Raw genomic sequence first — 12,595 nt, 5'->3', positions numbered from 1 at the left:
TTGTAGTTCTACAATTACTGACTGTAGTCCATCTGTTTCTCTGCATGCTTTGTTACCCCCCTTTCATGCTGTTCTTCAATGGTCAGGACTCTCCCAGGTCCACTACAGAGCAGGTATTATTTAGGTGGTGGATCATTCTCGGCACTGCAGTGACACTGACATAGTGTTGGTGTGTTAGTGTTAGTGTGTGTTGTGCTGGTATGAGTGAATAAGACACAGCAGTGCTGCTGGAGTTGTTAAACATCTCACTGTCACTGCTGGACTGAGAATAGTCCACCAACCAAAAATATCTAGCCAACAGCACCCCGTGGGCAGCGTCCTGTGACCACTGATGAAGGTCTAGAAGATGACCAACTCAAACAGCAGCAATAGATGAGCGATCGCCTCTGACTTTACATCTACAAGGTGGACCAACTAGGTAGCAATGTCTAATAGAGTGGACAGTGAGTGGACATGGTATTTAAAAACTCCAGCAGCACAGCTGTGTCTGATCCACTCATACCAGCACCATGTCAGTGTCACTGCAGTGCTGAGAATGATCCACCACCTAAATAATATCTGCTCTGACTATTGAAAAACAGGGTGAAAGCAGGTTAAAAAAAAGCATGCAGAGTAACAGTCAGTAATTGTAGAACTACAAAGTTCTTCTATATGGTAAGTGGAGCTGATAAAATGGACAGTGAGTGGAGAAACAAGGAGGTGGTGTTAATGTTATGGCTGATCGGTGTAATCTGTGGTTTTAACAGACCTTAACAATGAAACTGAATTTATACAGTGCTGTCATACACAGTCTTGTCCTAGATTGGAGTACCATTCATCCTTTCATTAGTACGTTTGTGCGCTTTGTTGGCCATAACCTGATTAGTCAATATTTGGGGTACAGGACTCTCTTAATCCTGCCATCAGCTCGAGTTTTATCCAACCACTTGCCGCATACAAAGACCGTCGTCACGCCATTGGCAGTATTGGTGATCTCAACCCTACTAAGCAGCCAACCAGGACTGAGACCAGAGTTGTCGTGCTCGATGCAGACTCGCAGCAGCTCGCCCATGTCCAGCAGCTCCATGCTGAAGCGGTCGGTCCGTCCTCGTTCAAACAGATTGCGGAATTTCTGCTTCAGCTGGCGTCGACCCGAGTCCCCGTTGGTCCCGAAGACGGTGAGGAAGACATTGGCGTCCGTGCCTGCGCCCTTCTCGTCACCCGTGATCACGATGAGCTCGTATGCGACCGGGGTCAGTTTGCGTGCCTTGCTGGCAAAGCTCTCGATGAACTTTGTGCACTCGAAAGTCTGGAAGTCATCACGCTTGGAGGAGAGTGGGATGAGCGCATCGCAGTGGAAGATGTACCTTAGGAGAAGAGAAGAAGAGTGGTGTGAGGTAGTAGACAACAGGAAGAAGAGAGAGAGAAGATTTGCTGACAGAATATAATCAGCCTTGTTATGGAAAGCTGTAGTAAAATGTCCTAAGCAGATAAGAAACAACAGTTAGCACAGAATGGAGGTTCCAAAGTCCAACACCCAATGTGATGTGACTAGAGCAATATAAAGGAAGGCCCACAGTTCTGTTCCTTGTTCTTCAGTTCATACACTGCTGTAAGAACCCACGATCATGCCAATAAATTCTCCAATCCAGTCAACTGTACTCTGTTTTCTTTTATCATGACAGCCATAACATTAAAACCACCTCCTTGTTTCTACACTCACTGTCCATTTTATTAGCTCAACTTACCATATAGGAGCACTTTGTAGTTTTACAATTACTGACTGTAGTCCATATGTTGCTCTGCATGCTTTGTTAGCCCCCTTTCATGCTGTTATCCAATGGTCAGGACTCTCCCGGGACCACTACAGAGCAGGTATTATTTGGGTGGTGGATCATTCTCAGCACTGCAGTGACACTGACATGGTGGTGGTGTGTTAGTGTGTGTTGTGCTGGTATGAGTGGATAAGACACAGCAATGCTGATGGAGTTTTTAAATACCGTGTCCACTCACTGTCCACTCTATATGACACTCCTACCTAGTTGGTCCACCTTGTAGATGTAAAGTCAGAGATGATCACTCATCTATTGCTGCTGTTTGACTTAGTCATCTTCTAGACCTTCATCAGTGGTCACAGGACGCTGCCCATGGGGAGCTGTTGGCTGGATATATTTTTGGTTGGTTGACTATTCTAAGTCCAGCAGTGACAGAGAGGTGTTTCAAAACTCCATCAGCATTGCTGTGTCTGATCCACTCATACCAGCACAACACACACTAACACACCACCACCATGTCAGTGTCACTGCAGTGCTGAGAATCATCCACCACCTAAATAATACCTGCTCTGTGGTGGTCCTGGGAGAGTCCTGACCATTGAAGAACAGCATGAAAGGGGGGTAACAAAGCATGCAGAGAAACAGATGGACTACAGTCAGTAATTGTAGAACTATAAAGTGCTTCTATTTGGTAAGTGGAGCTGATAAAATGGACAGTAAGTGTAGAAACAAGGAGGTGGTTTTAATGTTTTGGCTGATCATTGTATATACACACACTATATTGGCAAACGTATAGTAACATCCCTCTTAATTATTCATTCTTACCTGTTGCTAACAAGTCCAGTGGTACCTTAAAACTCAATGTCAATTGGTTCTGGGAGTGGCGTTGAGTTTCAAATTATTTCAAGGGTTGTTTTTGACACTTGTACGTGTAAATCCACCCCTAAAGTAGCAGTGCAAAGGTCCCAGCTTAGTAGCTTACTTACTTGTTGCCGAGGTCCCTCTCTGTAATGATAACCTCTTGGACCCTCCAAGATGCTTCCACCTTGCTTTTCTTCCCATCTTTGGGGCTATGGCCCAGGCAAATGCTGGCGATGTCACCCAGAATCTTACAGGAGAACTCAAACCTGTCCATGGCACCGCTGTAAATACATAAACAAGCATCTTTTGCAGTGAACAACACACACACATACACACTCAAAACAACTCAACAAAGCTCAAGACTTCTTTAATCCAGAGAATAGAGCAGCATTTTTACCTTAAGAAACGTTTCTTTTTGGTAGAGTTCTCCATCACAAGTTCTTTGGATCTTCCCAACCTTCCTTCCAGAATGATCCAGGCATTTTCTTTGGTCTCGGCATCATCCGTATCCGCTGTCACTGTGATGATCTCATATTCTGAAAGAAAATTGGTAGGGTTTAGAATTCAGGATAGATTTTAGGATAGATGAGTTATATAGAGGTTAACTCATTTTTTGTTATTTGGATAATTAAAATTGGTAACATCCCATCACACTGTTACATAACATGAATTTGTCCAAAAAATACATAACAACCAATGGTTGCTCCTCACTACCAGCTAAATGCTACCTTACCTTACCTTACTGTTTCCTCCTTGTAATTTTAAGAAAGTTTTTCCTTGCCATGGCCACCCTTGGCTTGCTCAACAATTTTGGAATGTGTTGCAGGTCTGACTAGTTGCTGATAACAGTCTGGATGGTCCAGACTGCTGATTCATCTGACCACAATACACGTTTCCACTGTGTGATGGTCCATCCTAAATGCCTCAGAGAAGTCGATGCCACTTTTGGACATGGTTAACATAAAGCTTCTTTTTTGCACAGTAAATTTTTAAGTGGCATTTGTGAATGTAACTCTGTATTGTAGTGCTTGACAAAGGTTTGCCAAAGTAATCCCTTATATCAGCTATTGTTGAGTGGCGGTTGTTAATGCAGTGCCGTCTGAGGGGTCGAAGATCACGGGCGTTCAGCTTAAGCTTGCGCCCTTGGCCTTTATGCACTGAAATTCCCCCTGATTCCTTGAATCGTTTAATGATATTATGCACTGTAGAGGGAGAAATATGCAAATCCCTTCCATCATTATTTCGTTTTTTCACCTCATTACTAGCCCTAAATTGCCCCCGTCCCAACTTTTTTGGAATGTGTTGCAGGCCTGACATTGAGGAATGGAGGTATATTAATAAATGAAGTGACAAAACATGAAATATCTCCCAATTTGTATGATAAAATGCATAACTTATTGAAGAGGTGAGTGGGGAATATCAACTATGTTCTCTTATCGATTGTTAAAAGATATAAAATGTAATTCCATGGTATGTTGCCTAAGCCTACATATACCAAAGTACTGTTGCTGTATTATTGTTGGTGTTACAGTGTCAAAGTTTATGTCTGTGTTTACTTGTTTTCTCGTCAAAATCCAGGACGTCGTTGTTAGCGCAGGCCAGCTCCCTCATGATCTGGCCGTCATCCTCCTTTTTGGCAAGCCAGCGATCACAGCGAAATCGAAACTTTTTTCCCAAGGTGTCATCATGAATGTCAACACTCTCCAGGTGCCACCCTGGGGAGAGACCTGTCGCAACACACATAAAGCATATACTGATCAGCCACAGCATTTAAACCACTGACAGGTGAAGTTAATGACGTTGATTATTTGGTTACTTGGCATGAGGTGAGATATGTTAAGCAGCAAGTGATATGTTGATATGTTAGAAGCAGGAAAATAAGCAAACATAAGGATTTAAGTGACTTTATCTACTGAAAGTGGTCCAAGGAAGGACAACTGGTGGACTGGCAACAGGGTAATGGCAGCCCAAGGCTCATTGATACTGGTGGGAAGAGAAGACTAGCCTGTTCCAGGCCCACAAAAGAGCTACAGCAGTGCAGATTCCAGCAGTTCCGGGTTCCCATACTGGTCCCTGCCCACCGCCACAATGCATACAGTGGGCATATAAGCATCAGAACTGTGATGAAGCAATGGAAGAATACATGCACTATGAACCATGCGTGTGCATCACTTACTTGGGTAAGAAATGGCACCAGGATGCAATTAGTGAAGAAACCAAGCTGGTAAGGACCAATGTGATGCTGTGAGCAATGATCTGACATCCTTGAGGATGTTTTTTTGCCAGGTACCACCTACCACCTACTGGTGCGACCAAGCTGCCCCCTTTTAAAATAGTTTGATGAAGATGTCAAAAAAGGGTGTTGACTTGACCTCCAAATTCCCCAGATCTCAATTAAATAAAGGATCTGTGGGACAAGCTATACAAATAAGTCCAATTTATGGGGGCCCCAGCTTGCAATTTACTGCTGCAAATACTGTATATTGGTACCAGATACTACAGGACACCTTCATGGGGTCCATGTCTTAATGGATCAGAGCTGTTTTGGAGGCATAAGAGTAACCACACTATATTAGGCTGGTGGTTTTAATGTTATGGCTGATTAGTGTATGTTTATACACAATAGAAACACAAACACACATTTAGATACTGGACTATGAGTTATCCAGATTGGGGTGCCAATTGGTTTGCTCACTACCTCTGAGATCTGTGGGTTTGGATCTTTATCGACTGGTCAGGTGTCTGCACAAACATGATTGGCTGGGGAGGCCTAGCCACTGGGGAGGTGCACTTGTCAGTGTGCTCTCAATACGATCCCAAACCCTGAATTTCAGTGCATAAAGGCCAAGGGCACAAGCTTAAGCTGAACGCCCGTGATCTTCCATCCCTCAGACAACACTGCATCATAAACCGACACTCAACAATAGCTGATATAACCAGGGATTACTTTGTCAAACCTTTGTCAAGCACTACAATACAGAGTTACATGCACAAATGTCACTTAAAACTTTGGTGTGCAAAAATGAAGCCTTATGTCAACCATGTCCAGAATGCAACATCAACTTCTCTGGGCTTGGAGGCATCTAGGATGGACCATCACACAGTGGAAACATGTATTGTGGTCAGATGAATGAGCATTCCAGGTCTTTTTTTGGAAAAAATGGACGCCGTGTGCTCCGAACCAAAGACGAAAAGGACCATCCAGACTGTTATCAGCAACAAGTCCAAAAGCCAGGGTCTGTCATGGTATGGGGCTGTGTCAGTGCCCTTAGCAAAGGTCATTTACACTTCTGTGATGGCGGCAATTAATGCAGAAAAGTACATTGAGATCTTAGAGCAACATGTGCTGCCTTCAAGATGACAACTTTTTCTGATTTGGGGTTGTATAATGTCATGCCACACAAAACACACCCACCCACCTGTGTTGTCATGCCACACACGGATTTTGGAGAGTTCTCCCAGACTTAGAATGTCAGTCAGTTGGAACGTGTCTGTCGCCTTGCGCTCAAACTTGTTGGTGTTTGTGCTTTCTTTTAAAGCAATTGGTCCAGTGTCGCCATTTTCACCAAAAATAATCATCCACACGTTGGCATCCGTTCCAGCCCCTAGAACATAAATAAATGCACTTTACAATCAGTCTATGTCTCTAAAAATCACATTGCATAATCTGTCCTTGCCCCTTAAGCATAGAGATAATGATTGTTAAGGCTGAGGATCTGTGATGCGTGTGAGACCAGGGAGACTTGCTAGCTTACAAGTCATCATGGACTCTATAATGTACCAAGAGAATCTTATTAATAGTCCGCTTTCATTTTCCAAGTTTAGATCTGTTTAAAAACCAATGACCCAAAGCATACATCCAAATCCAGACAGAAATTCTCCAATGACCACAGAATCGATTAAGCTAAATGTAGAGGTGCCAGTTTTGTTTAATACGCATTCAGGTAAGGATTGTTCGTAGTCGTGTGTAGCCGTCAGTAGAGTTACCCACCTCCCAAGTCACTGGTTTTAACTGCAACCGTATAGGTGGTGAGTTGTACCACTTCTTCATCATCAATAATGGCGGGCATCTCGCACACGAGTGTGTGATTGGGTCCGTGTGTGCGGGATAGCCACTCCTCATATACAAACAATGCCACCTCGTCTGATTCGAGGTTATGCAGAACAATCTGCACACACAGACACATTTATATACACACACTGAAACCTAGCGGTCTTAAACAGCTGAGCATATAACCATTATAACCATAACACACACACACACTGGATATGTGAAGACACACATAACACACACACACACACACACACATAAACATACCTTGTCAAGAAACCAGTCAGGTCTACTTCCAGTGCCATCAATGCGCACACGGATTTTTCGGAGTGGAGCAATGTCCTCAATCTCCAGATTGAAGGTGTCGTTTTGACCTCGTTCAAACCTTAACACACACACACACGAAGACACTAAACAGTATTTTTTTTCTTTTAAGTTTTTTTTAATTACAGTAATTACAAGACTACAATTCAGAGACCCATCATGCCTCCTCAGACTACTGTTTTTAATACTCAATGTAAAAATACCACAAACAGATTACTACTTTGACAGTTAACAGCTAGCCAACATCTTCTACATGCTTTTTCACTCATTTTCATTCATTTTACTACAGAAAGTCAAACACAAGCCTAAGATAACCATGCACAATGCCAAAGATTGCCCGATTGCATCATGCTTCCTCTCCACCAATGCCCACCCCTGCTCTAATTGAGGAGAACGAAGCTAACCCACGCCCCCTCCGACACGTGGGCAGCAACCGTATGCATTTAGTCACCTACACTTTGACGAGTGCAATGCGGATCAGCATTGTGTACGGAGAGACACACCCTGACAGCACCCTTTTCTCATCTCTGTGCTGGCGCCATCTGGAGGCATTAATTGCAGCAGTTACAAAGAAACCAATGATGTGTCTGCGTAGGCGCCCAGTCGGCTAATAAGCAGAGCTGAGATTCAAATTCAAGTGCTTGAGATCTTAGCATTGGTGGACTAATGTACTACTGCTGGGCCACCGCAGTCCTAAATGTCTTTTGACTTTGAAAGCTGTGTGTGTATACCTGTCTTCTAGTTTAGGTAGTGGGATCTCCTCTGATGTGCCATACACTCCATACACCGTTATGTAGATCTGTGTGTCCGTGCCAGCGTGCTGGATGTCGCCCGTCACCACAGTGACCTCATAGATCACCTTGAAGATAAAAGATGGATGACATAAGCTCAAAGGTACCTAAAGGCTGTAAAGAACTGTGATGTTTTATTAATGGTGGTATTAATATGTTGTAATGATTGTGGCATTGTCCTGGATATTCATAATCAAAGAATGTTCTGCTTTTTTATTCATGTTGAAGCTCCTTAGATGGTTCATGTAAATGTAGGAATTCATAAAAACGTACAGAAACAATAATTTCCTTTGGGATAAATAAAGCATCCATCCATCCATCCACCCATCCTATCCACATATCTATCTGTCCGTCCGTCCGTCCGTCCATTTATCCATTTATCCATCTATCTATCTATTGATTGATCCTTCTATCCATCCATCTATCTATATACCCATCCACCCATCTATTCACCTATCCTTCCATCCATCCGTCCGTCCGTCTATCTATCGATTGATCCTTCTATCCATCCATTCATCTATCTATACACCCATCCATCCATCCATCTAGAGATTTATCCTTCCATCTATGCATCCATCCATCTATTCACCTATCCATTTATCCTCCATTCCTCCATCTAGAGATTCATCCATCCATCCATCCATCCATCCATCATCTATTTATAGATCCATCCATCATCTATCCATCAGTTCATCCATCCATCATCTATTTATAGATCCATCCATCCATCATCTATCTATCCATCCATCCATCCATCATCATCTATCCATCAATTCATCCATCTATCATCTATTTATAGATCCATCCATCCATCCATCCATCTATCTATCTATCAAAGGTTGTCCATCCATCCATCCATCCATCCATCTATCTATCTATCAAAGGTTGTCCATCCATCCATCCATCCATCCATCCATCATCTATTTATAGATCCATCCATCCATCATCTATCTATCCATCCATCCATCCATCATCTATCCATCAAATCATCCATCGATCCATCATCTATTTATAGATCCATCCATCATCTATCTATCCATCCATCCATCCATCATCTATCCATCCATCCATCCATCATCTATCCATCTATTCATCCATCCATCAATCATCTATTTATAGATCCATCCATCATCTATCTATCTATCCATCCATCCATTCATCCATCCATCATCTAGCCATCAATTCATCCATCCATCATCTATTTAAAGATCCATCCATCCATCCATCCATTTATCTATCTATCTATCTTGGCAGGTCTTTGTAAAGATTGGTCCAGTATATGAACCACAAACAGAACCAAACAGACACAAGGAATCAGTAAATCAAACAAGAAGTCAAAAGACCTTTAAAGGCCACTTATAAAAAGCACTACTAGCTGAAACAAGTAACACTTGATTAGGTGCAGATAATGCTTCTGAAGTGCAATTTGGCAGTTGGGCATGTTATAAAAAATCATTCAATATGTGAGGTGAGTGCGTACCTTGCGTGAGATGCCAATAGTATCTGCGTCAATCACATTAAACACTCGCGACGTCAGTCCTTCCCCTCTGCCTTTAGCCAGCCAGTACTTGCACGGAAAAACATACGAGATTCCTTTGGTTGGCACGGCGACTGAGAACTCTTCCACCAACCAGCAGCTTTCGGCAGTGGCACCATCATGACCTAGCTACACATACACACACCCAGCCCGACAACCCAGTCACACCCCCCAACACAATTAAGGGTTATAGGTTGCATAGGACAGTAATACAAGTACATTGCCCATGAAACTATAGGAATTGTTGGCTCTGATGTAAATCAAACTTTACATTGTTTATGTATCACCTGACCATCCTCACATCACCTGATCTTTCCTCACCTGACACTCATTCGTCAACTCATCAAGGCTCTTATTTATTTTGCCCCTACTCATTTTTCCATATTTACTTGTTTCTTTGTGTCTCTATGATTGCTATTTTCTTTGTATGTATTATCTTTGTTGAATTCTCTAGGCTCAGCGGCATCTAGGATGGACCATCACACAATAGAAACGTATTGTGGTAAGATGAATCAGCATTCCAGGTCTTTTTTGGAAAAAATGGACACAGTGTGCTCCGAACCAAAGACGAAAAGGACCATCCAGACTGTTATCAGCAACAAGTCCAAAAGCCAGGGTCTGTCTTGGTATGGGTCTGTGTCAGTGCCCTTGGCAAATGTCATTTACACTCTGTGATGGCAGCATTAATGCATTGAGATCTTAGAGCAACATGTGCTGCCTTCAAGTACTGTTGTACATCTAAATCACTTGGTATCCTCTGTGCCAAAACGTCTTTTAAGTGTGGTGAAAAGGAATGGCAACATTCTTTACCATCCCAACTTTTTTTGGAATGTGTTGCAGGCCTGAAATGCAGAAATGAACGGATTCTCACCTCCACTTTTTTGATCTCTCCTACATCTTTTCCATAACAGGTGAAATAGTCCAGCGCCCCGGGAGTAAAACTCTTCTTCCATTTATGATTCAGCCACATACGTTCGGTCTGCCTCTGTTTTGATCCTTTCGTGATGACATAAGCACGGCTGTTCGTCCCGGCATCACTGTTCACACCGGTTGTGAGTGTCAGGTAATATGGTATTACTACATACACACAAACACACACAATGTGTATAGAAAAGCATACACTAACACAGTAACCTTTATTTATACATAAGTGTGTAACCATCATGGTCACATGAACATTTTTTTATGTTGTATGCATGTACTGCCTGCATTTCCACCTCCACTCTCAAGGGGAGCTGTGATGTATCCTGACTCCTTGAGGCAGGAACAGGAATTAGGTGAGAGTTGCTGGGACAAACACATGCACTCTCTGCTTTGGTTATCTGTCTCTTTTGTTTCTTAGGCTGGTAAAGAGACTTCATACCACCCCTCAGTCTACTGTTTGGAGTAAGCCATACCTTCACTAAAGAAGAACTTTCTGTTGAACACTTCACATTCCCTTTGATCATACCATCACCAGAACCCTCCATACCACCTCCAAGATCACACTATTTCTCGAGGATAATAATAATAATAATACATTTTATTTATAAAGCGCCTTTCACGAGACCCAAGGCCACTGTACAATAAAAAACAATAAAAATTACAGAGAGCATCAACATAAAACAGTAATGTGCATGTAAATAAAATAGATAATAATGTCATGATTAGGATAGTAATGGTATAAAAGTAGAATAAAATACAAGATAAGACAAAATTAAAACAAAACAATGAAAATGTAAGATGAAAATAAAACACTAAATAGATGATTAAGCGATTGCTCACTCATAAGTTAACTGATAGAGATGTGTTTTGAGACTAACTTTGAATAATGACAATGAATGACAGGTACGTATCTGTAGTGGGAGTTCATTCCAGAGTTTAGGGCCAGCAACACTAAAAGCTCGGTCACCTACAGAACGTAATTTTGCAGATGGAACTGCTAGGAGATGCGAATTTGAGGAGCGTAAAGTGCGTGACGGAACATAGCTCTGAAGTAAGTGAGTCAAGTATGTGGGGGCGAGGCCATGGAGAGACTTATAGACAAGCACCAGTATTTTATAATGCACTCTAAACTGTACTGGAAGCCAGTGAAGATCCCTCAGCACAGGTGTAATATGTTCCCCAGATCTTTTACGGGTCAGCACCCTGGCTGCAGAGTTTTGGACATACTGTAATCTGTTTAAAAGCCGGTTAGGGAGACCATATAACATTGCATTACAATAATCGATACGGGATGTCACAAATGCATGAATAATAGTCTCAGCAGCAGTAAAAGAAAGAAAAGGGCGAATTCTTGAAATGTTCTTAAGATGGTAAAAGGCGGTTTTGCATATATTTTTGATGTGAGGCTCAAATGACAGTGTTGTGTCCAGAATGACACCCAGATTTCGAACCTGAGCAGAGGAAGAAGTAACAAAACCCGGTATAGAAAAATGAATGTTACTGAGCTTCCTGACAGTCGCAGGTGAGGAAATCAGTATGGCCTCAGATTTAGTGCTATTTAGGCTCAGGAAATTTTCACTCATCCAGGCCCGTACATCAGTCAGACATTCGATTAGTACAGTGGGAGGAAGAGTATGAGATGGTTTGGTGTAGATGTAGATTTGAACATCATCTGCAAAACAGTGAAACTGGAGCCCATGCCTTCTAATTATGTTACCCAGAGGGAGCATATACAATAAAAAGAGCAAGGGGCCAAGCACTGAACCCTGAGGGACACCACGGGACAACACACACGGATCAGACCGAAATCTCCCAACCGAAACAAACTGCTGCCTATCTGTAAGGTAAGATTGGAACCAATTAAAAGCAGTGCCGTTGATGCCAATCAATGTTGCAAGCCTAGTAAGTAGCAAGGTATGGCAAACCGTATCAAAAGCAGCAGTAAGATCTAATAGAATCAACACATTCAGCATCCCCTGGTCAGCAGCTAATAGCAAATCATTCACCACCTTAACTAATGCTGTTTCCGTACTATGGTTCTTCCTGAAACCAGACTGGAACACTTCAAACAGTTCATTTGATTCCAGGTGATCATTTAGCTGAGAAGCAACAGTTCGCTCTAACAATTTGGCCAAAAAAGGAAGATTAGAGATTGGCCTAAAGTTAGCAAAGTTGTCAGGGTCTAAGCCAGGTTTTTTTAACACAGGAGTAACAGCTGCCAGCTTAAAACACGCTGAAACCAATCCTGAAGTGAGTGATGCATTTATGGCCTTTGTAATAAGGGGACAGATAGCAGGAAGGCAAGATTTCACCCATTGTGTTGGGATGTAGTGGCTCTTGAGTTTAAAATGAG

General features: G+C 42.4%; 1 protein-coding gene across 1 annotated transcript in view; it reads right to left on the bottom strand.

Moving 5' to 3' along the window:
- Positions 1–865: 865 nt before the first annotated feature.
- LOC134330433 (lipoxygenase homology domain-containing protein 1-like) overlaps positions 866–12,595 on the bottom strand; it is a 63,964-nt gene continuing 52,234 nt past the window's right edge. The window contains exons 30-39 of the mRNA XM_063011568.1: positions 10,190–10,395; positions 9,262–9,447; positions 7,722–7,849; positions 6,934–7,051; positions 6,607–6,784; positions 6,035–6,220; positions 4,172–4,342; positions 3,013–3,151; positions 2,741–2,896; positions 866–1,346 (exon numbers count right to left, since the gene is read on the bottom strand). Of these exons, the coding sequence (XP_062867638.1) occupies positions 866–1,346; positions 2,741–2,896; positions 3,013–3,151; positions 4,172–4,342; positions 6,035–6,220; positions 6,607–6,784; positions 6,934–7,051; positions 7,722–7,849; positions 9,262–9,447; positions 10,190–10,395 (1,949 nt within the window). The remainder of the gene's footprint in view (positions 1,347–2,740; positions 2,897–3,012; positions 3,152–4,171; positions 4,343–6,034; positions 6,221–6,606; positions 6,785–6,933; positions 7,052–7,721; positions 7,850–9,261; positions 9,448–10,189; positions 10,396–12,595) is intronic.

This window comes from Trichomycterus rosablanca, chromosome 16 (genome assembly GCF_030014385.1).
Source record: "Trichomycterus rosablanca isolate fTriRos1 chromosome 16, fTriRos1.hap1, whole genome shotgun sequence".
Lineage (NCBI taxonomy): Eukaryota > Metazoa > Chordata > Actinopteri > Siluriformes > Trichomycteridae > Trichomycterus > Trichomycterus rosablanca.
Note: the sequence above shows the minus strand (reverse complement) of the source record. Positions and strands in the feature narration are given on the sequence as shown.